This window comes from Saccoglossus kowalevskii, chromosome 8, assembly GCF_978046115.1.
Source record: "Saccoglossus kowalevskii chromosome 8, keSacKowa6.1, whole genome shotgun sequence".
Classification (NCBI taxonomy): domain Eukaryota; kingdom Metazoa; phylum Hemichordata; class Enteropneusta; family Harrimaniidae; genus Saccoglossus; species Saccoglossus kowalevskii.
Genome location: NC_140648.1, coordinates 13,072,104 through 13,098,679, shown reverse-complemented (window position 1 = coordinate 13,098,679; position 26,576 = coordinate 13,072,104). Strand labels below are relative to the sequence as shown.

At 34.2% G+C, this 26,576-nt stretch overlaps 1 protein-coding gene and 1 long non-coding RNA gene across 8 annotated transcripts in view; both read right to left on the bottom strand.

Annotated features, from left to right (window-relative positions):
• LOC100371412 (RNA binding protein fox-1 homolog 3-like) overlaps window positions 1-26,576 on the bottom strand; it is an 88,922-nt gene that overhangs the window by 37,929 nt on the left and 24,417 nt on the right. For 4 of the 7 annotated variants that reach the window (XR_014930074.1, XM_085502187.1, XM_006816928.3 and 1 more), the window contains exon 2: window positions 24,934-24,975. Coding sequence is in view for 6 of the 7 variants with exons in the window: in XM_085502187.1 (XP_085358313.1) it covers window positions 24,934-24,975 (42 nt within the window). In the remaining variant the exon portion in view is untranslated. Of the gene's footprint in view, window positions 1-4,121; window positions 4,476-12,935; window positions 13,022-14,319; window positions 14,468-24,933; window positions 24,976-26,576 lie in introns of those variants that run through there. The other 3 variants (XM_085502194.1, XM_085502192.1, XM_085502188.1) reach the window with 3 other exon arrangements.
• Window positions 6,188-6,881, bottom strand: LOC144352624 (uncharacterized). Its single transcript, XR_013420638.1, has 2 exons — window positions 6,695-6,881; window positions 6,188-6,522 (listed from the first exon to the last, which is right to left on the bottom strand). It is a non-coding gene; the product is annotated as an uncharacterized LOC144352624 (long non-coding RNA).

Below are 26,576 nucleotides of genomic sequence, written 5' to 3'. Positions count from 1 at the left end.
ACTAAAACCATGCTGAGCGAAAAAAATGATTGTTTGTCGTCTCCTCGTGAATTGCAATTACAGAGGAGTAATTTTAATTCATTATAGCAATTGAATAATAACGTTACAGTGACGATACAACTATAGAAAAGACGTGGATGAGCAATCAGCAAATGTTCCAATCCCCAAAAAGTTCAGCTGATTAGGGAAACATTAAAACAACGGAAACTAGTTAGGAAGAATCTCCCAACTGGGAATCAAGATGACAAGACATGCACAGTGAAATGGCAAAATCAATGGATTGATGACTAACAGTTATTAGTTCCCTATAACAGTAAGATTACATAGCAAATTCAATGTAGCATTACAAAATCACTATGTCAGACTCATTTCTCTCAAGGCGATGAATATAAGATGTCTGGTAAACATCGTACCATATGGTTGGAAAAACAAAAGAAATGTTTTTTACCCACTGAATGAAAATGTTCATATTATAAAAACCTCAAATACTGTTAAACACTTAAATTTTTGGATCTGATTAACAAATAATCATGGATTTTGTATCAGAGAAAATGTCTCATGGAGGAGGTAGCCAGGGAGATTTTGGGCACTTCAAATCAAAAATTGCAAACCTTTCGAGCATTGAAAATTCAATGATTTTCTTTTAAACAGTTGATTTTCGCTGTGACGAATGTTTGTGATTTGGCGAAGACATTGATGTCAAAATTTACCATGACAACATCGTTTAGGACCTACAAACCCCTATTTTTATTTGTCTATTTGTCCGCAATTTACAGCTATGAATCTCATAGTACTGATTGTATGGAAAAATTTATGATTATTTGAACTTCAATCAAGATTTCTTGAAAACCTAGTTCGATTTGAGGACAGGCTTTCCGACAGACATCTAGTTAGCACCCTTAATTTAAATAGCCAAACCTACACCATTCAGCCCATGGTACTTCGCAAAGGCCTTTAAATAATGTTCACTGCTACAAATTTAGTTATTTTTATTGACTCGCAAAATTCATGAAAATGTGTCTCTCGCTAAATGAAAGTGATTTGCAGTAGTCATACAAAACGGTTGTTAATGCGCAATCATTACTGAACAAGGTCAAAATACCATCCCCTGGATATTAATGTTCGGCTCATTAGCTAAGTGTATTCTAAAATGCCATACTGTGATACAAATATTGATGTATTACAGAATCTATGCTGCCACCTAAAATTATCATTATTTCATATTTCTAACTCCTTGGGAAAAACGAAAGTATCACGCATACGAATCATCTCTGAAAGTGATTACATGGTTAGTGCGTCAAAGCAGACTTCTCAGAACAGCAGGACTCAATGTTCAATATATGCGTTAAGTTGAGTGGGTATATAATAAGCGGAATCAGATCTGTAGGAGAATGGTCTGCAGGCTATCTGCGCTTCACAGACCTTTAATGACATCCATGGACTTCAGAAATTACTTGATAATATATTGATTTAATTAAAATATGCAGAAAACTAATTTGTGTCTACAGAAAGAAATGATTTTTGTTTGAAAAATAATAAACTAATGTGCATGTTATGAATGTGTCAGCTGATGAACCAATCAGAGTTAAATACAATCTGGTAGGAGCCAATCAGCAGGGAATAACAATATTATATTTCATTTATGCATAATAATTAACATATGATTAATGTTTGCAGTATGCCTATTATAACTATACAGATGGAAAATAAAAATACAAAATGTAATCTGACAGAAAAAAGAAAATCAATCTTGCCATGTGATAAGCACTTCAACCTCAGTGAGTCGGAATGTACCGGTAATACAAATAACACTGCTTTCAAATTGCATTCTTGGGTTGATGACTTTTTTTGTCTAAAATTAACTTCTTTATATTTGTCCTAATCTCTAAACATTGAAAAATAATTGGAGCAATTGAGACTATTCTTTTCCATCCTACCCATGTAATTAAGTTACCTGACAAGACTTAACCAGTTCATGATCCATATTTGGTAAAAGTCCAGGTCACCTGATAACACTTAACCAAGTCATAATCCATATTTGGTAACTGTTCGGGTCACCTGACAAAATGAGCCAATCAACAAATACAAATCCCTGTGAGAGTAACCTAGGCCACTGTTAGGTCAGCTGACAAAATGGGCCAATCAAATATTAATGCCTACTTTAGACATAAATAATTTGGAAAATTAATGGCAATTGTGTGATGTTACTTCCTTACCATTTTAATGATCATATGGTATTTGAAGGGTTCGCTACATGACAATGTCGGTAATGAGATCCTTCGTATTTGCTTTCAATGAATTGAAAATTAGAATTGATGATTGAAAACAAGATGGCGATGTCAAAAAACTGAATTGAAGGATTGCAGCAAACGCCAAAAGTAATACCAGAAAATTATAGGCCCCTAGGTGAGAGAAAAAATGGGGGAATTCAATTAATATTCAGTACGTAATTTTAAGTCTGTCAGGGCGTCAAATTTATCACGAAAAAGTCAACCTAATTGCCAGAGAAATAGCTACTTAACTACATGGCAACAGTGATTGCAAGCCAACATTTCTGGAATATTTCAAGGCCTCATAGCAGTAAAGTAAAGGTTGTATACACCATAGTGTTATTTATTTTGTTAAAAGGATGCCATTAATGGATTAAACGATGTTTACCTTCATAATATAATATCTTTCCTCTCTCTCTGGTATTCAAATTACTTCTATCGCATCAATAGTTCAAATTTATATTTTTGGCAATGGCTTGCAGAAAAAGAGAATCATGAAGAAAATGGTTGATGTTGATGAGGTGGCAATAATTTGGGGGATACTTTTGATATGGTGTGTTTTTAAAAAAAAAATATAATGAACAATAACAAATTTGGAATTCATTTAAAAAATGGACTTAATATTGGGTGTGGGGTTAAAACTGACATTGAATATGCAAAGGTCAATATTATATTAATAGGTTTATAATGAATAATTGTAATTTTGTTTGAAAAAATTAGCAAAAATAAGATAAGCAAACATCAGTTAGAGGGCAATAATGGAATAATTGTAAATATAGCTCTAAATGTTAGTTTTATTCATATGAATACAACCCCTAGAGTAGCTTGTATTATACAGTGTTTTCAGCAAAACATGAATCTGATATATTTTTCTGATTGAAGATTTTCCACCTTGCACAATTATTTCCTACTGGCTACTGGAAAAATATGAAAACAATAATGTGAATTTATTTTTGGATTTCAAAAAAAAATATATGAAATATTTAAATCCCACGACTGGCAAAATAAAGGTGAAAGAAAAATTCTAAGAATGAATAGAGTTACTGTCATAAAAATTATCACTATGTCAAACACACACTAGAAAAACAACTTCAAATGTTTTTATCACTTTTTTTTTCCAAACAAGCGAAGGTCATGAAGATTGAGTACATCACCACTGCTTTTAGGCTGTCAGAAACGGCTGTTTTGAAATTGGTTATTATCCGAGTCTTGTCAGGGGAAATTTGCCGTTGTTATTATTAAACTAAAGTGAATGAAACAAACACAAAAAGACTGGCAGGATAAGAACATACTTTCAATTTTAATGGAAATGTCAGTTTTTTTCAAAGAAATAAGGATGTAGAGAATAAATGGAAAAAAGGAAGTACAGAGAGTGAACATCAAATTGACAATGAAAAAAAACAATTTTGTCAAAAATTCTACACTTAGTAGCGTAAGTAAGGTCAGGTGGAGTGTTTACAAAAAGATCAAACACATCATTTCACAAGCGACATTTACGTTAATGATATCAGTAGACTGAGTTTGTGGTATTTTCATTACTATGGCAACAAATGAATTTTCATGATTTACTAACTCCACTCCCATTGTATTCATTTTCATGAGATGAATAAATGTACTGTAAATGTAATAAATATGGAGAAAAGGTTGCCGACTAAAGCAACAGGAATATATATATATATCAAAAAAAAAAATCAACAATGGAATCTGCAAAGTTTTTATTCAAAAATGATTAATTGCCATGGCTACAGAAAAACGATCTTAGAAGACAAGATTTAAATGAAGGAGGTGCATTGGATAAAATGACAGGTATTCTTACATGGCGGGGAAAACACCAATAAACAACGTGTTTACCTTCATCATATTCTTCCACACCACGAGCTGAACTAACGCATCAGGATAAACAGTCATCGATGAAAGCAGAGGCGAGTTAAAACCGCCAGCTAGCTGTTGCGAACCGTTCTTCTTCCCGGATAGGATACTTTTTAGCAATTTCAAGTTCTTCTTAGAAAACATCACGACAGCAACGTCACGGTGATGTATCCACCAGAGAGTCTGCGTGTGTATATGTGCACCTCAGAGCAAAGCAGTGAATGGTTCTGTGTAACAATGTCTGAGTAATGTCGATATGAAAGCCTGGGAAGACCCCGGTGACTTGTTACTCCAACTACAATTGCGTATGAAATCCAAACGGAGAGTAAAATCAGGTTGGATGTTTCACCTCGTCTAAACGTCAAATTGATTGGAAGAGTAATGGTATAAATGCTTCAATTTACTTTCTCCATAGCCAATTATTACCAACACAGACACACATCTCACTAATTCACATCAACTTAGAGGGTCACATCCCTTTAGCTCCATGAATAAAAGCCACCCTAGTGTGGAACTGACTTAACAGCAGTAAACTGTAAGCCACCAATGATATTAATTACTGTTGACTCCCAGCCCTTTTGTAATGGCTTTCTTCCTTAATTTCATCAAACTCACCCCAGGTTTTAATTTCCTTCAGAATTTACATTTCAAATCTAAAAACAAACCAGAATCTCAGCTCAGCACAAAACCTCACTAGCTTACACACAAACAATTCCTGTGATTGATTTTTCTGTGAGAAAATTAAATTTAATGGATAGTCTTAGTTTTGCCTAGTGGCATTTCATATTGAATTATTAGGCAGCAAACACCAAAATAGTTTTTCTATATTTATATAATCTATGTCGACAACAAGATCCAATTGCCTATTTTGTTGTTTGGATGAAACAAAATTTTTGATTCATTTTCAAAATTTTTGATCGGACCACTTGTCAATATCAAATAGAAATAACATCAACCTAAATATGCAGTGGGATTGAAATGAAAAGATATTACTATAATCTTCATCCTCTTCAGGTTTTATTTTTGAAAACTGAAATATTCTTTAATAGGGACAACGACCAATCACAGGGAAGTGAAATGGATTAGTCATGAATGCCAAATCCCGTCTTCATCTACTCATAATAAGGACAATTTTGAGAAAAAATACAATTGGTCTTTGCTGATCAGGAGCAGTAGGTCATGATGTTATCGCCATGACAGCAGCTGTCTTCCTTCTATTTCACATGTAAAATCTTCCTATCAGATATGCATTTACAGTGATCAAGCTTCTTAGGAACTCATTATTGACTCTACTCGATTGAACCCACGCTTCTTCTGTATACATATTTTTTTTAGTTATCAGCACATAGAAGCAAGATTTTTTATAATGAGAGACTTAACAATAGTAATTGAAGAAACCATCACTGATCAATGGAAACCTTTTTTCTCTTTTCTTATCTATTAGTCAATGTAGATTTTTTTCTAAAATAGTTTAGTTAACTGATTAATTGGACTGATAAAATTTCTTCAGAAACAATAGTTGCACTTTACTTATTGCTTTAATATTCTTTTGTAACCTGAAACCCGCTGTTCAACTATGTTCAATATTCAACTATAAAAATATACAGAAACAAGATGGACATGAATCAAGTTCTTTACACAATGATCGCCCTACAAAAACAAAACAGATTTTATTTTTTGGCAACAAATTTATTTGTGAGAATAGTAGAGCGAAAGTTTTTTTTTTTACTGATCTCGTCAGTCATTTTGTTTCACTGCAAGTATTGATTATTCACTGTGTAGATAACTTAAGTCGTTCATCATGTCATGATATCACTGCGCCAAAACAAATATCAATCTAGTTTCGCTAGGCGAAAAAACAACTGCTAATATTTACAGTTTGAAATCTCTCCCTTCACCCATGGCATCTCAATACATGCAGCTTTTCTCATTACTACAATTATATTTGTTGTTGTCACCACACAACTAATTATGCTACAACTTATATTTGCTTAATGCAAATCTGACAATTTGTTGAGACATGTATATATTTTTTTTTAATTTAAAACTTACAGATGACAATGGAGGCGAAATAAGACACAATTCAATAAGAATTAGTATTTTTTTTTCTTTTCAAAACAAAGGAATCAAGCAGCTCAATAAAGAAAATGAAAACACAATACTGAATTTTATAATCAAATTGAAAACTCATTTTACATATGATTTCAGAGACATTTTCGTCTGCTTCGCGAAATTGAACACATTCATGCATTCCCCGTCGCCACAGTATCAAACCATATTTATCACGTAATACGGACATAACAACAGACATGAGAAACTACTTAGCCTCACTAAATTCACTAACAAACTACAGAGATAACTTAAGTATATAAGTCCATGTCATCTATGACATTCCAGATTATTAGTTATTTACATCTTGGGAGAAAAAGACATGACAAAACCCATTTGCCACTATAACTCAAGTGTCAGAAACATATCACACACAAAGCTGAACTATATATGACCTGCGCCCTCTATAGTCCAAATGAAGTACCGTAACAATGATGATAAAAGACTGACTACCTATGAAAGATCGAGCAAGATTCAAACTGTAAACATTGTCATTGTGATCACTTGGACCAACTAATAACATTAACATTTTCATAGACATGGTGCATTAATATATCATGAAGACTGAATAACAAAGTAAATATCAATGTAGTCCAGCCTCAATTTTAAGCAAAGGCAACACCCCCCCTCCCAAATCCCTAAATACTCAAATTTTACAGAATAAAAAAACAACAGTGATAACATTTCATTTTTTGTCTATGAATGTACCTGCAGACAGATTTCAATGAAATCTAATTCTGTTTTATATGAAAATTAGATTTTATCTCCAGGAGGCCAGCGCCAAAAGATGGAGTAGCTGGCAATTCACCTTCCAATAGGACACAGATGAGATTGCCAGGAGTAGATGATTGAATAGGTTAGACATCAATCAGACAGCAATGTTCCTAACGTCACAATCTATGTAAAAGCAGTCTACGATAAACCGTATCCATCCCAGTCACAGTTGGAGTTGTCTACTACTATACTCAACAACTCTGTGTTTTTTGTTCGTGCGTAAATGCATGGGAATTACAAAATACTCTTAAATTGTTAGTTGAAAAACGACAAGAAAAACTTTTTACAACCCACTGCCATCTCATCTCTGCTTCATCAAAATATTCATGAGAGCGCCCTCAACAGGTGCAATATGGCAATGTTGCTCAAATTAGTTTTCAAAAACTTTCATTGAAAGTATGCCTAGGGACTCAACTATAAACTAAGATATCACATTTCTTTCCCTGACATCATGCATTGGTAACCATGGCAGCCAGAGATGAGTCATCATTTGGCAATGGTTTACTTGGTTTCAGGTCTCCACAAATACTATAGAATGTGAACTTTTACATCATCATTATATCCTAATTTTCCCATCTTTTCAAGCTTGTCAATTTCATTAGGGTCAAGTGTCAAAGGTCAACTATGCAACTAACAGGGCAACGGCACATATGGTACTCCCATGCTGCCCATCGCATTATACTATATCAGTTTCAAGAAAGCAACGTGTATGAGAAGAAAACATACATTTACACAGAGAAAGACAATTTATCAGAATTATATGACTGTGTAGTTGAATACCGGTAGTAACTTTTCATGAAAAGAAAACTTTCAAAATATTTGGACCATAATATTGGCTAGAAAATTATCAATGGGTCAAAAGGTCAAATGCTCTCTAAATCCATATTTTAACCATACCCCTTGGATTTTTCTAGTCACCTATATTATTAATTAATTCCCAGACCACCCTATTGCACTCTTCACTGTAAGAAATGGCAAAAAAATTGCAAATATTTTTTATTTGTGAACTATAAAATCAGGGTTCTCCACGAGGGGTTTTTACAGGGCGCCGCGCCCTGTTATCTGAAATTGGCGCCCTGTTTAAATTGTCAGCGCCCTGTTATATTTCCTGTGCGCCCTGCATGGTCCCAGACAAAGAATTGTTTACAAAACATGCCAACACTCATTGTCTTCCGAAGATGATTCATCGTGTTCAGGGTAACTGGTTCATTGTTTTAAGGTGCAACTGTGAAAATTCCGGTTTGTTATCGTAGCATGTCACCGTGAGGTGATAACACCACCAAACAAAAAGTTACAAGTTTTTTCAACACGATTAAAAATGAACATGTGGCCCAGAAAAGTGCATTACAGTACCCATATTTTTACTGCCAGGGTGACGTCAAATATATAAAATCGTTATCGGTAAAACCATTCGTTAAACATAAGGTCAATGGTTAAAACCAAGTTCACGCCGTGACTAGGTAGCGGCAACATCGTCACCGCCGAGTGGAACAAAGGCAGCAACCGGGCAGCTATGCACTTGCATGATCGGTAAACGACCAGCACAGCCGACGTACCATCACATTGCTGATCACCAAGAAGTCCACACGAATGCTTGCTTGAACATGTAAATGTTTTTATTTAAATGTCACTATTTAAAGTTGAATTTTCTTTTAATCACGATTTAAAAACCCCGGTAAAACGGCCATGCTTTCAACTCGCATCATAAGTGGAGGAAATAAATTTACTTGTGTTCTTTTGGAACAAATATTCTGATTGGTTGTTTTTCGCGTCAATGCGTGGCTTTGGCCAGTCAAAAGCATCGTTACATAGTATCAGGGTGCACACAGTAAAATGAACTGTTTCCGGGTCATAGCTGTTTTCAACGAAGCAGACATCATCAAACTTTCAATTCGAATGAAAATTATTCTTTTAAGTATGTATTTTGTTTTTTTATACCTAATTCTATTATTTTTGATAGTAACTGTTAACTGCAGATCGAAAATCTTCTATTGTGTACATTTTATTTCGTTTGCTTTTTGGTGCCATTCATGCAAGTTTTTTAATGAACCAATTACGAACGTTTGTGCGACATACATTTTATTTTGCTTCGTCCAAATAAATATAAATCATAAATATAAATTTTTGCTAAAAATTAAATAAAGCATGTATGTATCTATTTGGGAAAATAAAATAACAAACTTGTTACGTCTTTTTCTGGACGCGATCATTACTTGTAAACAACTGATGTCGCCGCTTGAGGAATCGTGCAGCTAAAATCAGCTGATTGTACGTGCTGACGTTTACTTAATAATAGCTCTTCAAAATTCCTATTCATTTTGTAATAATAAATATATATTATGCATATGTAATAATATGTAGATTAATAGATTTTTTGGTTTCCATTTTTCAACATCCTTGCCAATGAAGCACGTTACAAATATGCCACGCCCACTTCACATTGGTGCGCCCTGTTTAATTTTCAAACCGTGGAGAACCCTGAAAATGATTCACCATAATCCGGTTATAAAGCTGGGAGGAAAGTATGTGAGCTAAAAGATATGGCTAGACAAAAAAACAACAACATTAAACAGGGACAGCAGGAGCCATTAATGCAAATATTTGCAGACTCTAACCCAAATGGAAGACACATATATTAAAGTTATCTCCAACGTAGTCTGATCTATAATGTAAGATTTTAAGTATAATTAATAAAATCTCCAGACGAACTCAACTTTGAAGATGTCAGTGAACACCATAAACAAATCCACAGAGAATACTATACTTTACTACATCCTTTCTCCCAACTAACAGTATTGAATGTTTGACCCCCTTACCTTTGACACATCCGCCATATTGGATTCCTCAAATCAACTGAAGAAATAATTACATAAAGCAATACAAACAACATTTGTGGAAACTACTGGTTTTAGCTTTTGACCCTGCTAAGAATAAAACACAAATTGTGTGTATAAATATTGTGATTTGTTCATGTTAGCTTTATAGAGTCATCTCCCTCCCAGAATCCTGTGCTTCATGCCTGGAGCAAGAACAAACGAGAATGCATCCGCTATGTTGTGTAAATTTATCATGGATTCCTCGCAGATTCATAAAACTGAATAATTACGGTGTGCTATTTCCCAAGATGTCATCCTCGGCAAAGTTCTTCCATATTAATTACATATGCACTTCCTATAAGGAAAAATCTACAAATAAGATTACCTTCCAGCCAGGGAAGCAATCTGTTTTTATGATAAAAAGCTATTTGTTCACTGCCCTCTATATATCAGACTCCACAACTCTAGCACTTACATTTTCCATCAAATAAAAATTATCGCATTTGCATATACATTTATGTAAATGACAAAGGCGTGTCAATTATGAAAAAAAATTGTATTTAATCCAGCATACATTATGTATGTAATGTATGTACCATACTTCTATTAGAGATTTGCTAATAATAAAGAAAATATTAATCACTTGTTGTGAATATCAAGAACTTAAATTGGCAATTGACAAGAACAATCAATAATAGTAATTTCTGTCAAAAAGTCTGAATAATTAGCTGATAACTCGTTAAACATAACAATTTTGTACATGTATTTAAATTATCAGCCAAATTACCAAAGTGCGACTCTTACAAATTACACTATATATTTCAGAATTACCGTAATTGAACAGTGGACGCTGTAATAACGTTGTGACTATGGCCGCCGTAATATAACTGAAAAGAATGCAATTAAAATTCACAATGCACTAAAACGACCGCTGAACAGCCGTATTGCTCTTGAAAACAAGATATATTAGAACAGAATTGAGTACTATAAGATTATACTGACTCAACAATTAGAGATCGTGGTTTCTCATTATTTCGAACAAAACATGTTCAGAGACTCCCCGGTGGGTTTTGGAAGTTGACTTAATAGAATTGTAATCGACGGCGTCACGAGCAAAAGCAAAATGTCCGGTTTCAAATGAAAATTCTCTGATTGGGGAAATAGATAGTAGAGTAAAGTTATCATAACCATTATATAATAGACTATCATATACAAGGGTATAACACAGGAGATGAAAGAGTATGGGAAGAGGGTTTATAGTTGTGTAATGCTTTTATAAGTGTCATAGGCTGCAACTTGGAACGATCTTCATCTGCCGTGTTTTGTCTGTTTTTCCTCTCAAATGAAATCGTCTTGAACTGAAGCAAAGTATGAATGATGAATGTATACTGACTTTTCTTCTTTAAAGTGGCAATCTTCTTAAATTCATAACATTTATAAAATTCCCTAATAGCTGATTATAATTAGGGATTGGCTCGTTTTATTTACATCCACAATCAGAGTAGAGAAAAGAGTTCAAATGTCAGACTAGAAATTATGCCTTAATCCGAATGATTAAGACAGGGTATTTAAAATTATCAAGATATCGTCATTGACGATGTCAACTGTATGCGTAGGTATGTGTTTAGGATGAAAATCTATTCTGGCGGTCAAGCGAGGGCACAAAGCGAAAATAAATTTAAACATAACTGTGAAAAATGCACGCGTCTGCTGATCAGACCCAAGAGCACAATGAAAAATTACATCTTGTTTAGTTGTCTCAAAAGAGCTGGCAGAAGCTCATCACTTCTGACATCGCTGGTCATTAGAATTAAATTTATTGTCTAAAATTAAAGTAAAATAAAAGAAAGTTAATGTGAATAAAATCTGAGCAAAGTTTTAGCAAAAAAACACAATGCTGACAGAAAACTGACTCTTTTGTGCCATTCCAAGTTAGTATTTTCCTGTCATATCTACGTACCGGGTATACATGTATATAGGAAATATCTTCTTTTTTTTTTTATTTCTACCCAATAATTTTCTTCATAGAACACGGTGTTTTACATTATAGTAAAAATAAAGACGTGCAACAAAAGGCCCAACATTTCAAGAAAAAATTAGATCTAATAAATGAATACTGAAAAATTGTCACTGTGAAACTAGACCCAAAAGATGGCCACTCAACTTAGCAACACCCACACACACCCATCACTTTCTCTTGCACTGATCAGAAACACATGGTGTTTTCAGAACCACACTACATCAGTTGCAACTCAAAATAGTTAGAGCAAGACAAATAAACATATCGGTCTTATTTTTTCTAGCATTTTTTACTCCAAGCAGAGCCCAAAGCTTGTACACTTCCTGCTGTGTTTTGTTACACACCCTCAGCTCTAAAAATAAAATCACAATCTGCATCAAATTTCATTTTGTAAACACATCCATCCCTACATGGGAGGTTTACCAAGAGGTCACACATCTTTCAAACTATATAGCAGCATTTTTGCCATTACATTTTTGTCGTTGATCACTAGTTACTTAAATATTCGATTTTAAATTCTTATTTAAGATGGTGGTGCAACGCTTTTTGTTACTTCTGTCAGAATTTCCTGATTCGTAATAAAAAAGCAACCACGAGATATCCATATCCTCCTACTGTTTGTTTAAATCTCTAAACTTGTAAACAAGCCCCCATCCTGACACGAATAAGCATTGCCATCCACATTCACAATACAAACTACGATAAATAAACTACATATATTTAAAATTCCATTCTAGTTTTGAAAGATGGGATAAAGATGTGAACAAGGCAATAACAGTGGCAAAGAACAACTATCTAAATATCTCCTCAGTATTCATAAGAAACCCTCACAGATTAGCCAGGATGAGTAAAAAGCAGTTTTAAACAAGCATCACCAAAATTGAATCTGCAACTAAAAAGCATTTCTAACAACTCCTGTGCTACAATAAACAGTCTGTAGGGCCATGGCTTAGGGAGGTAAATAATACTGCAGAGGCCATGATGATAAGAACTACATGTGGTTTTTAAACTAAGACAGGAGACAGGGTTTCGCCTAAATCTGCCAATATATACTACACTGACACAACTACTACTCACGCCAACTGCCTTCAGTTCCTTTTCTTCAGACGTGGCTGGCATCATCATCATCATTCTCGAGGACGAGTATTGCAAGAACCGATGCGGTGTTCAGATACCTATCCTCTGTAGTAATAAGAGAGGCAAGACAGTCCCAATGATTGGAACTCCCGGCAGGCAAAGCTAACTCAGCTCTGCTGCAATCTGACCTTGTTGCTATCCTGCAGACAAACTGTATGATTTTCTCGTTGGCTGGCTAATTTGATGATATTAAAGCAGTCCACGCTGAGGCTATACAGTTTCTTTCCCGCACTACTATAACTATTAAAACACTGCAAATAGCATCAACATGCGAGTGACTAAAGCCTGCATTCCATCAGGAGTCAGAGGCTCAACTTTCACTCAGCTTTCATCAAATTGGAATTCGCTTAATTTCCAATTTGACTAAAAAAGAAGACCTTGGAATGTAACAACTTCTTCATCTGATGCAAAACACAGCCTTCTAATTGTCACAGAAAAAGAATATAAAACAAGCTGCTTCTTTTTTTAACTTTCATCCTCCCACCCACAGGAAGTTGATAGAGTACGCAATCTCACTGATGAGAGTTCCAGTTCACATCACATGGTGATTATTTATTACAATCTTCCTCATAAACAAGAATATTGGAAAACAGTCTACTTAACAGCTCTGCAATCCAACGGGGCATTCCTAGTACAATTAAAAACATGTTCCCCAAAAGAAAATTCCGACATATCCATCTTTCCCTGTCCCTCTCAATTCTCTGTGCTCATCAAAGCCACTTAAGTCAAACACTGAGATAATCCATATTAGTTAAAACGACAGATAGGATTCCCAGACCACCATGACAGAACTGTTACTGTTATACTTCTAAGACGTAAAATACAAATTGTGAGTCACAGCAATATATATCATTTTATTCATCAATAGTTTAACTCTATTCCCCAACTAACAAACTGAAAGTATTGTTTTTATCCTAACCCTAACAGTCAAAATAGAATGAGAAAATTAACTTAAAATTCAAATATTATACATTTTTGTTGGCACAAAAAAAAAAAAAAAACACCCCCAAAAAAAATTAAATTACTGGCTGTCATTTCGTGAAGTTTGGGATTAAAAATTGAGTGCAAACTGCAATATAAGCATGTATGACTTCGCCGAAGAAAACAGGACTATTCCTGAGGAGAAGAGAGTAGGAGTGTACAGAAGAGTTGACAATGACCTTGTTTTATTTTATTATGGACAATCCTGACAAGTAACTTACTATGATTTATAGGAGAATCTAAGCCCCAAACATGCCAGCCAATCACACAGCCCTAACACTCACAAACACCATAAATCTCGTAGCTTTAAAATACACATAAGGAAAACAGAAACGCTACTAACCGCCATTGCTTAGATCCCTCTTGTCGAAAATAAAAAAAAGAATTTGTAATATCCTTCGTCTTCAATGGATGAATGGGAAAGCGGTTAAGACCAGAGTATGTTCCTCCACTCACACACTGCTTCAACACTGTCTATTATTAACACCGGGTCAGAGACTCCTCAGCAAAATAAACATGTGATGACACCCCAGGCAGGCACATGACTGGAGATCAGCGCTAAATATGGAGATTACAGGACTGTTTTTAGCCTTGCCTCCAGTAAAGCTCACACAGAGTAAACCGGAATAGTATGCATACCGACTTCCTTTTAAATGTCAGATATTCTAACACATGTTTCATTGAGCCTGATGCCAAAAAAACAAAACTAAGAAGATAGAGTTGAGATGAGGAAGGCAGACAATGAGGAACAGGATATCCCTTCGATACTGGTCAGCTCAGATAAAGATTTTACATTAAAAAGTGGATTAATAGATTTTTAACTCTTTGCTGGAAAACAGTGGAGATTTAATATAGATTGGCCAGTGGAACTGCAACAGTTATAATAATGGCCACAGGCAGATGTACTGATACATGTAAATGTACTGATAAATGCAGTAAAATTTGATTTCATTTCCATGGTGATGTTATTATATCTAGTGTACAGGAAATTGTTTATTTTTTTTTTACCAAAGAGAGGCTGCCAACTGGCCGCCTGAAATTACAGATAAGCTTGATGCAACCTGGATGTTTATTCAGTATCTGGTTATGTAAAGGAAATTAAAAACTCAGTCAGTATGCTAGATTAAAATTAGATTCAACACATTGAAAAGAAAGATAATGATTAGTCAGTTGAGACCAGGACGGTGTGTTATGACGCAGAAAGTTTCATCCATCAGAACATTGAGGTTTTCCTGGAAAGGGCGAGTGTTGTTTGATAAGAGTATCATTTCGTCTGATTTCCCCAGTATCTGAAACCCATGAAATGGAGTAAGCGTGCGTGTAAGTTTTCATATAAATGCGAAGGCAGGGACTCGCTGAGTATAATGAGCGTGGAAAGTCTCAGTGCGCACATGCTTTTACAATCAGCCCTCAAAGCGGAAAATTTGCTAAACAAGGTCAGACATAAACAAATTTGAACCAAGATACAGATGTTCACTTCTTTTCAAATTACGTATTTCAAAATGGTTAAAAAAAAAAAAAAAATTAACCAGATGCTCAAATGTTAAGCTACAGCCTCTGATCTACAAAAAAATTTACATTGACGAGCAAGGTTCAAAGATCACTGCATTCTTCACCCCATGATAGTTTGAAATACAGTACACTCCATTTGTCATGTTAATTGGGATGATGTGAAATTTGAAACCGTTTTAATTATCACTGGAGCATGTTGTTATCTAGTGAATTTACATGCACATTAGAAAATTACCAAATTGTCAAGCTACATGTATTTCATTACAGAAAGCCAAGGGGCTTAGCAGGTGGACACACCAGCTCAGGGATAATTAAAACTATATTTAATTGAAAAATTGAAAATAAACAAATGCATGAGTATGATGAATCGAGGAGTAAATTTGTGTTCAATTCGGAGAAAGATCATGTGATATGTAAAAAGAAGAAAGATACACATATCTGACAGACACAAAGATACAAAACACGGCAACTTCACTTAACCTAAATCACATGTAGAGTTAGTTTTCTACATCATGGCGACAGATGAAATCTTGTCTGTTTATTTGATATTTTTTTTGCAATATTTCCAGAGCTGATCAGTCAATGATATTGTTTAGTCTCAGCCAGAGCTTGACTGATGCTATGTTTGTTGAAAGAGACAAATGATGAGATAGGTAAACAAGCCAGTAAACTTTCATGCTGTATCAAGAATTTAGTTGCATGGACACCAGCCTTGTGCAGACTTCGTTCGTTCGTTTATTCGTTAGTTTGTTATACTGATACAGCAACGCAAAATGGCCAGCAATGACACCAGCTTTAGTTTGCTGACACTTATCTCGCACCCTAGGAAGCTGGAAGAGGGGAATATGACCTGTATACTGTCATCACTTCATTCCAAGTCAGTCACTTAACAGCCTGTATCGGAATACAACTTTGCTTGTAATTAAAAATTCCATGCAAGCATGACCCATGGAGATATCTAAATATAATGATGTGGTGACAACATTTACAGCAGGAATGTTCAACTTAAACTTTTCATCTAATTTTTATTTTGAGTCAAATTATATTTGTCCACCAACAGTTTACATGTATTGAAACTGATATTTAAAAGCATTTTGCTATGATTATACTACATGTATATCTACTGCTGTTAGGTAAAGCATGTTTATAATTATGTACATGCTTATGAAATTTTTATAAATCTAATCATTTTTATTTGAATCCAAACAAAACAATTGGATCGGCTACTTCTAGTGTATAAATTAGAAGAGCGTGTCAGATCAGCCTACATTACTGCACGTGCTCGTACAATGCGTAACTGTGGCTTGTGTGTTTATAAATAGGTTATAACTTTATAAAGTTAGTCAACAGAGAAAAGTGCTGAATGTGGCAGGATTGGAAACAATGTCTTTTTTGATGTTGAAGCTAATTTTATAAAATGTTCTTCAAAACCTGCGACAACTCCTCCCCCCATCCTAGAGCCAAAACAGTGTAGTGTGCTTTAATTGGCATACAAAATAATAATATTAATTGGATGTAACCACGGTAATACCCTGTTACGTTAATTGCTTCAATTATGTTTCTTGTAAGCCTACAAGCAGACCGCTGACATGAAATGGAATAGACGAGCCGACAACCAATCAGCAGTGAACCGACTCAGAGGTTAACAAATGATGTTATCACAACATCAAATAATGCTGACCTGCAAACTGCTCAAAACGCATTAAAATTCCCACTGTTCAAAACAGCTGACTTTGCGGGATGATATTATCGATTTTTTTTTAAATCGAACTGAAACCCCCAACAATCAAGAATGCCAGAGCATGAATAATCGAGAGCTCTCGTACATTTGTAGGTTAAACCCATATAAAACTTTATTTAAATGATCTGATCTGAAAGAACGGTCAAAAACAGTTCCAGTTTGTAATTAAAGGGACAGACAGCCCAATGATAATAAGGCACAGAATTAAGTGTTTTCTGAAGTTCCACGAGTTAAATAAATACATCACACCATACACGAATGCTTGCACAAATAAAAAACAAATCAACTGAAAACTACATTCTGAATATTGTGGTAATAGACAAGAACATCAAGAAACATTTCATTATTGACTCAGCAGTGGGGATTGTGATAGGGTCATGTTAACAGGCCACAGTGCCATCAATCCATAGACGCCAAGCAGCAGTTGTCAATTTTCAGGCTATTCCAGGGGGTACTATACATCACATTCATATACATGACTTGTATTCCCGCAAGACGCTCGTACATGCGTTATAATATGCTTGACAACCGCCCCATACCTAATTTGTACACATGGAGAATAAAGAAATGTAGTATTTTGACTGATACTCAAACAAACGCACTGAAACTAAGATTGGATGAAGGAAAATACGCTGATGGGGTGATTGGACAGTGTGTCCATGTGTGTGATCATCAGACTTGAATTTCAATTTAGGAGTGGAAACACATGTATCAGTCATACTGGCATAAATGAGCTTGAACGTGCTACGAAGAGTAGTTCTACAACACGCAACATTTGGACTTTCGATGAACAAGAATTTAAAGGAGGGTTAGTGTTACTCAAAGACTCAAATGTGTTGTTTATTTGCTGCATTTCACGAGGACATAAAGGTACCCATCACTCAATGTCATGAACGAGAATCGCTTCCAAATCAGGAATGGTGAGACTTTATGTTTAACGCTCACACGCTGGGCAACAAGTTAGATAGCTTCCATAAGAGATTGGAAATAGACAGCTGAATCAGACGCACAGAATGGAAATGAATACTTATACTGAATGACAATGATCATCGCACATAAAAAACTATTCTCAATAAACAAACAGCATGTGTTTTGAATTTTCAAGAATGCTGTCTTCGAAACAAATGGACATCAGATTAGAATCATGGGGCTTCACTGAAATATAACAATAACACTTTCCTTCATAATACATACATGTGCACACTGTTATTTTTTTGGATGCATGTTTTTTCAAATCGTCTTTTTCTTAATCACAACTACACAATTTGGAGATTATCTTTGTTATGGTGGTGGCTGCAAGTTAGACAAGCAGCCTGTCGGCTGAGATAGCTCCGCTGTTAGCAATGCACATGGCAATTAAAGAACAGAAGATATCATTAGAAAATGAACAAATCTGAGAGAGGTCCACATGTAGTACCTATATGTATAATATATCAAAGCAATCGGACTTGCGGTTTTCAACAAGAAGTCGAAAATATCACTTTTTACCAAAAATTACAAAAATATTCATCAAAATTAGAGAATTAAAGATATCATTATGAAATGAACAAATCTGAGAGAGGTCCACATGTAGTACCTATATATGTAATATCAAAGCAATTGGACTTGCGGTTTTCAACAAGAAGTCGAAAATATCACTTTTTACCAAAAATTACAAAAATATTCATCAAAATTAGAGAATTAAAGATATCATTGTGAAATGAACAAATCTGAGAGAGGTCCACATGTAGTACCTATATATGTAATATCAAAGCAATTGGACTTGCGGTTTTCAACAAGAAGTCGAAAATATCACTTTTTACCAAAAATTACAAAAATATTCACCGAAATTAGAGAATTAAAGATATCATTACAAAATGAACAAATCTGAGAGAGGGTCACATGTAGTACCTATATATGTAATATCAAAGCAATTGGACTTGCGGTTTTCAACAAGAAGTCAAAAATATCACTTTTTACCAAAAATTACAAAAATATTCACCAAAATTAGAGAATTAAAGATATCATTACAAAATGAACAAATCTGAGAGAGGGTCACATGTAGTACCTATATATGTAATATCAAAGCAATTGGACTTGCGGTTTTCAACAAGAAGTCGAAAATATCACTTTTTACCAAAAATTACAAAAATATTCACCAAAATTAGAGAATTGAAGATATCATTACAAAATGAACAAATCTGAGAGAGGTCGACATGTAGTACTTATATATGTAATATCAAAGCAATTGGACTTGTGGTTTTCAACAAGAAGTCGAAAATATCACTTTTTACCAAAAATGACAAAAATATTCACCAAAATTAGAGAATTAAAGATATCATTACAAAATGAACAAATCTGAGAGAGGTCCACATGTAGTACCTATATATGTAATATCAAAGCAATTGCACTTGCGGTTTTCAACAAGAAGTCGAAAATATCACTTTTTACTAAAAATGACAAAAATATTCACCAAAATTAGAGAATTGAAGATATCATCATGAAATGAACAAATCTGAGAGAGGTCCACATGTAGTACCTATATATGTAATATCAAAGCAATTGCACTTGCGGTTTTCAACAAGAAGTCGAAAATATCACTTTTTACTAAAAATGACAAAAATATTCACCAAAATTAGAGAATTGAAGATATCAACATGAAATGAACAAATCTAAGAGAGGTCTACCCAAGGTACATATACACCAAGTATCAAAGCATTCAGGCTTGTAGTTTTCAAGAAGAAGTCGAAAAAGTAAAACATTGACACGGACGACGACGGACAATCACTCATATGATAAGCTCCGCTCGACAAAGTCGACAGCGGAGCTAAAAATTCAGAAATACAGTAGTTGAAAAAGGATACATTTAATCATTTTTCTAGCAAAAACTGTCTGAAACTGAAATGTTAAACTAGAGAGTCTCTGCATGAAAATACATGGAAATAAACTGGAAATTCTAAATCCTGAATCATTCCATTTCTAGTGTGGAGTCATGACAGGTGATATCAAGTTATTTATGGTAATCAGGCTACATACAGTCAGAAAAAATACTATGAGAATACAGAAACAATTACAGCAACAAGATAAAAACCAATATTAAAGAAACCATGTAAACTTACATGAAAAACAAGATCTTTGATTATGTAGGTGCCCTGCCCCCACAGTTCATGATGTTTTATTTCTAATTTATTGCTGCTAGATCCCACTTCCTTCAAACGATTGTTATTAATTTTTTGTTCTCCCCAATTTGTTTATTTATTTTGACTGCTAACTCTTTTCCAAAATGTAAAGGTCCATTCCTTAGCCACATACAGAAGATTCTTAATTAGAACACAGGTCAGTTGTTTTGTTTCACGTTATTTAAATAGATCATGTGTATTTCAGTTACAGATTGATTTTTTTTGTAACCCCTAAAATACAAAACAGTATACCATCGAAACTGGCTGAATCCAAAGCCGATTTTTTTATTTGCCTAAGCATTACATAATCCAAAATACGCATGCTGAATGTCTTCTACCCGGTATCCTAGCAACAGTTCATGATGAGGATACGTTTTAATGTCACCCGTTCTAGAATCGTGACGAATCAACGATTTATTGGGAGGAAAATAAGTTCCAGTAGGAAACAACAATATGGTGGAAAAATCATTATGTCTATGCCACATGCTGCATAGATCTTACCGATCATTCCATCATCTGGAGGAATTTGTAGAGAAGCCACGAGATGGTAGTTTATAAATATTCAAAGACATGTGGTTAGGCTGTTTACCGAAAGGAATGGAAAAGGACGCGTGTTTAAAATGTTCGTAAATGTGAGAACAATTTGAAGATAATCGTCTCAGGGTGTTATCTTACAAAATATCATCCCTTGATAGTTTTGAGGAATGATGATGATGAAGAAGATGATGAAGATAACAATAAAACAATATTTTGTTTAAGACTTTTACATGAATCTCACAGAACAGAACATCATACTATTTGACAGGGGTGATAGCAGATGGGACATTCTACTAATCTGCAAGGCGTAATATCTGTGACCATTACTTACTCACAAAGTAATGAAAACATCACACTTTTAAATATTTGTTACTACCTTCTAGATTTGAGAACAAAAAATTCCCATTCTGTATAGACTCATAAAGTATTTCTTTGCATATTAATGTTGCCATGGAAACAACCCTCAGGTGTGATGTGATTACTTAAAATGAATACTCAATATAGCATACAACAGTAGACATAACCATCTCTGGAGAGTGCTGAAAATATTATTTGCCTAGGAGAAGTCCACCAAGCATGGAAATAAGTATGAACACTGAAAATATCTACATACAATTAAGAAATATGCCCTGAATGACTTCGTTGAATTGAGTAGAACAACTTGTACTTTGTCCTTCTTAAAACAAGATACAGCACTCAAAAATGTGTTAATTTCAGAAACCTGTGTAGTAAGATTTTTTTTGCCTCCATCTTGACAATCTTATTTTACACTGCTCAAAGCTTGTCATTTTTTTTCTTCTGCTCATCACAAGTTTGACAAAAATTTTCACATATGACCTTTCATTTCTGCAAAATATTAATGAGAACGACCTTAACGGATGTACTTTTCAATAACATCTGTGCAACCTACCAGGGAATAATTATCAGCGTTCCCAGTAGCACAATTCTAGTATAGCCGTAACCATTCACTATATATAAATTATAAGCAATTAATAGATAAATTTGGCACTGTGTCTGTACACTCGTACACATTTTTGGCATAATGATTTCCTTCTTACAAGAGTTTTGAAAATCTTAAACCTTAAATGTGGTTGCTATAGTAATTTAGAATTATTGTGTGGTACATTTTATTTTCATTTTGTGACTTTCACCCATACAAAAAATGTTGTGCTGTCCTTTTCCTTAAAGTTTTATTCCCTCAAAAAAAAAAGAGTACTTTCACTAGCTTATTTGATACAGTTTTCAAGAAGGTCAAGACAAGTTTTGAACACAAAAAGGCATAATTTGATAATCAATATGTAAATTAATCTATTAATAAGCACAGAATTGTGCAAAAACCTGATCGGAGCTTGCAATTGCCTCAAAGTATCTGACAACCAAGTTACAACTAAACTCATAGTCATTGGTTCCAAAGAAGCTGATTTCCAATGATGCACTAAGACTAATTAATTAATACAGCATGCGCAGATGACTCCCGTGACATTTTCTGTTTCTTTTTTACCAGATGGTGCTTTCATCAATTAATTGATCCATTAGCAGCAATTAAGCGTAACAAATTATCATAGCACACATTTATGCATGTTCCTAAATTGTAAAAAATAAAAAAATAAGGTCTTTTTTCTTTTAATCCTGGGTAAAAGTTTTTATTATTGTTGTTGTGAGCTTATTCAATATTTCAACAATATGTTCAACATTGAACACGATATTCTTATAAACGCTAGAAATTTTGAAGATTTCAGCATTTTATTGCATTTGTGGACACAAAATTTTCACAGACTCACAAAATTTGTGAATATTTGTTGCTAACGAAACTCAAGCGGTTTACAGTACTACCTCAATACTATTGTTATACTAATCTTTGCTTTCAGATTTATTCCAAAGTATTAACCTTTTCACCACCAATTCCCTATTTTCATTACAAATTCAAAAATTTTACATTTTTACAAAATTACCGGTACTAAAAAAATATCCACGAGTCGCAGGGGTCCAACTTGCGACAATGATGAGAAGCAAACGTTGTCTTTTTACCTAATGGATCTTAATAAATGAAACTCAGTATGCCTGATGGAAAATTTCTGTTCCATCAACAACTACTTTGTGGCTAAAAACAAATTTGCTATTACTGTAAGAAAAGAAGGAAAAAACATTTTTCAGGAACTTCAGTTACGTATGGTATTTGAAACACACATTTTTCAAAAGTACTTTGGCCACTTTTACAGGCATTTTCAGCCATGAGTATACAAACATCCAAAGATTGGTACAGTCCAGTATCATTTACACTTTAAAGTGTCAGTCATATTTTCAATATTTTTCACAAATATCTAACCGAGATGAGCAGATTTTCTGCTGCACAAACATGAATTTAAATAAAGCAGTTTGACCATGCTTGGACCACAGAAATGCTGGTATTTACTCCAAGGCTTGTAAACAGGGCGCTTTTATCAAGCTTGGCCATGGATACGCTGGTGTTTAATCCAGGTCTTGTAAGCATGGCATTATCTGTAGCCAAGCTACAAAGAAACAAGAGATTGTTGATATGTTACTTAGATATAATGTAATAAAACGCATACGTAAATTAGAGAGTAATAATATGCAAATTTGTTCTCACATTCTTAACCTATAGGAGACTTTCTATTATTAGCGGTTAGTGCTTTTTCAACGGCATGTTCTTTACAGTACGAATACAGGTTATAATGTCTGTCTAAAAAAGTGTTGTACATGTAACATCAATTCTGACAAAAGTTACAGCGGTGTTTCTATGTTACAACCAACCAATGAGCAACATGGAAACGAACCCAGTAACCCATACGTACAGACTGACATGTGGGATAAGTCTGCGTCTTGACCTTTAACCCTAGTACACTACGTGACAATGTGTATTAGAAAATCAATGTACAGTTTTGGCTGTAGACATCAGATTTAATAGTATGCAAAGCATTTATTGACGTTATAAAAGAATAACCATGGTATCATCAGATATATGACGTTTCGCATTCAGAGGATGACGAAAGAAACCATCTGAACTGAATCGTTGGGTTTCACACGAATAACTTACGTTCAACTGTCCAACTGGAACATTGTGATCAAGTGCATGAAAGGCATAATAACAAGTTTCTTTTCTTTTTTTTACAATACACACGTAGTAGCACAAGATGCAAATCAAAGTGTATCATAAGATGCAAATTGGCTAGAGAAAATAAAACATGAATACAGCGACAAACTTGCCACCTTTTTTTCTTTTCGAAGTTAATAATACTTCCTGTCAACGTCAGGAACAAAGAAAAACACAAAATATCAAGTTGTCTTACTGCAGCTGCTCTATTAGAAGCATGTTATCAATAAAGACACATATCCACTATAAACACTATGTGGGTAACTATTTTAACGAGTACTCTACATGCACTGCACTGCTAATACACAAAATACGGTAGTGCTATTCATCAAACAGCAGTCATTTTAACAACCTCCCAAATACACCATGAAAACAGTTGCATCATAAATGTCATAACACTTTGATATGACAAAGTGGACTGACCAGACTATTTTAATAGCTTACAGTTGTGACCATAAATACACGCGTATGGGATAAAAACATTTCGATTCGGAAAATTCCAGCGACGAAAATGTTAAAAAAAATATCACTGAGACGAATCTACAGGGATAGTGAAAAGTGTAAACATAACTATAAACGCACGATGGTGGTGAAAGGTGTTTCAGCTGGTCACTGTAAATGAGAAACACTTGGAATGCTAACATGTGAAAGATGACAGAGAAGAAATGTAAATATTGACAAGAAAAAGAAAAAAAAAAAATCCCACATTCTGAATTCTGCTATCAGAACAAACCCAAGACTTATTTGCATGCATGATTGTAAGAATCAGCAATCATTGGCATTTTCTCCCAGGGGAGAAAGCATTGAGTGACATAAAACATCTGTTGCTAGGATACCAAGCTCAGTTAGTTGATGAAGACCACCCCAATCCTTGCTTGAGATGAAAAAGATCCTTACCTCTGGGTCTACACAACCGTCTGTTTCATCTTGCCTGACGACCTAGAATGAATGAAACACACCGTAATTAATAACAAGTTATAACTAGCTTAACATGGAACACTTTAATTTTTTCATAGGTCCTGGATTTTCATCAGGGTTCTTCAAACAAGGAAGAAGACATTTAACAACCTCCAGTGAATTCTGTGAAAATTTATCTATGTGAAGACGATCAAAATATCAATTCGTGAAAATGATACGGTTAATAGACACATAAACAAAACATTGATGATTTGGGGATAACCAGTTCATCTGTAGCAAACCAACATATTTTAAACGTGCAGACGAGAAACATTTTTTTTTTATTTCACAGATAATATTATTACATACATGCATTCTTAATTTGCCAAGGCTAAAAAAAAAAAATTTGACATTAACAGAGAAACCTCAAAGTTTGTCAATTCTACTAAGCCCTCAACCTCAATCATATAAATTTCTTGTTCATTTTTATTACGCAAGAATTATTTCTTAACATTGACAAACTAAAACACAAATTAAACATGCAAAAGATCATTTTGAATGAAACACTGCAACTATAAAAATTAAGATACTGTGAGAAAAAAATAAATTTTATATCGGCTGGCTGACGCACTTTGCTTTACATGCAAAAACAAGTGAAAACAACATCTTGAGACAGTTCTCAGTACATGCAATGAACATCAAACAGTAACTAGTGGTGTATAGGGCTTAATTATTAGTCTGGTTTTATTTTCGATTATAGCTAAATTAAATCCCAGTGAATAATCAAATTCAGCCGCAGTATATCTTTTCCTTCATAAATCAGTGAATTTTAAACATAGCAAAAAAAAAACCAAGCAGCATCAAATAAATCAAGTGAATATATCCCCTTCTTCTGAAAGCAGAATGTTAACCCAACAAAGAGTCAACAAGACTAGTAAACAAACGAACATGTGGTATCAAACTCTAGTTGGCGCTATTCACCACCTAAAGCTATTACAGTCTTCTATTAAGGTCATATTGTTAATGTATCAAAGTAACTGGTAATTGACGATATAAATCATCACTTTTACTCATTGCAATATTCACATTTCGTGAGAATGGAGGAATTTCGATTCAAAAAAAAACATTGTCATGCAATAAAAACTCAATCAAGTCGAAATAAAAGATGTTTTAGCTAAGGTAAATCTAACATATTGCGAGTGAAATGGCACAATAGCATGTAATCATTTACATCAGACTGAAAACACCCGACGTATGAACTCAGTCAGCAGATATTAATCTTCAAAGCTCAAACCGATAACTTCAAAGAAACATTTAGAACATTGTTGTCAAAACAAAAAGCACAGTAACATATGGAATAGAGAGTAAAATGGATGAAAGCAACATCACTATTGCACTGGGTGTTTTATATGCAAATACATGGGAACCTATTATGGGATAGGCAGTACTGCTTAATTCAACCTTTTAAACAACATCATTCTTCATGCCAATATTTTGGTGCAATATTATGCACACTTTTCTATATTTTTCTGTAATTTCTTTGCTACTTTTGGACCAAATGGACTAATTTTCCGTTAGCTACAGATATGTGGGATAAATCATGCAGGTTTATTCTGTGTATGATGACAAAAGTTGGATTTAAT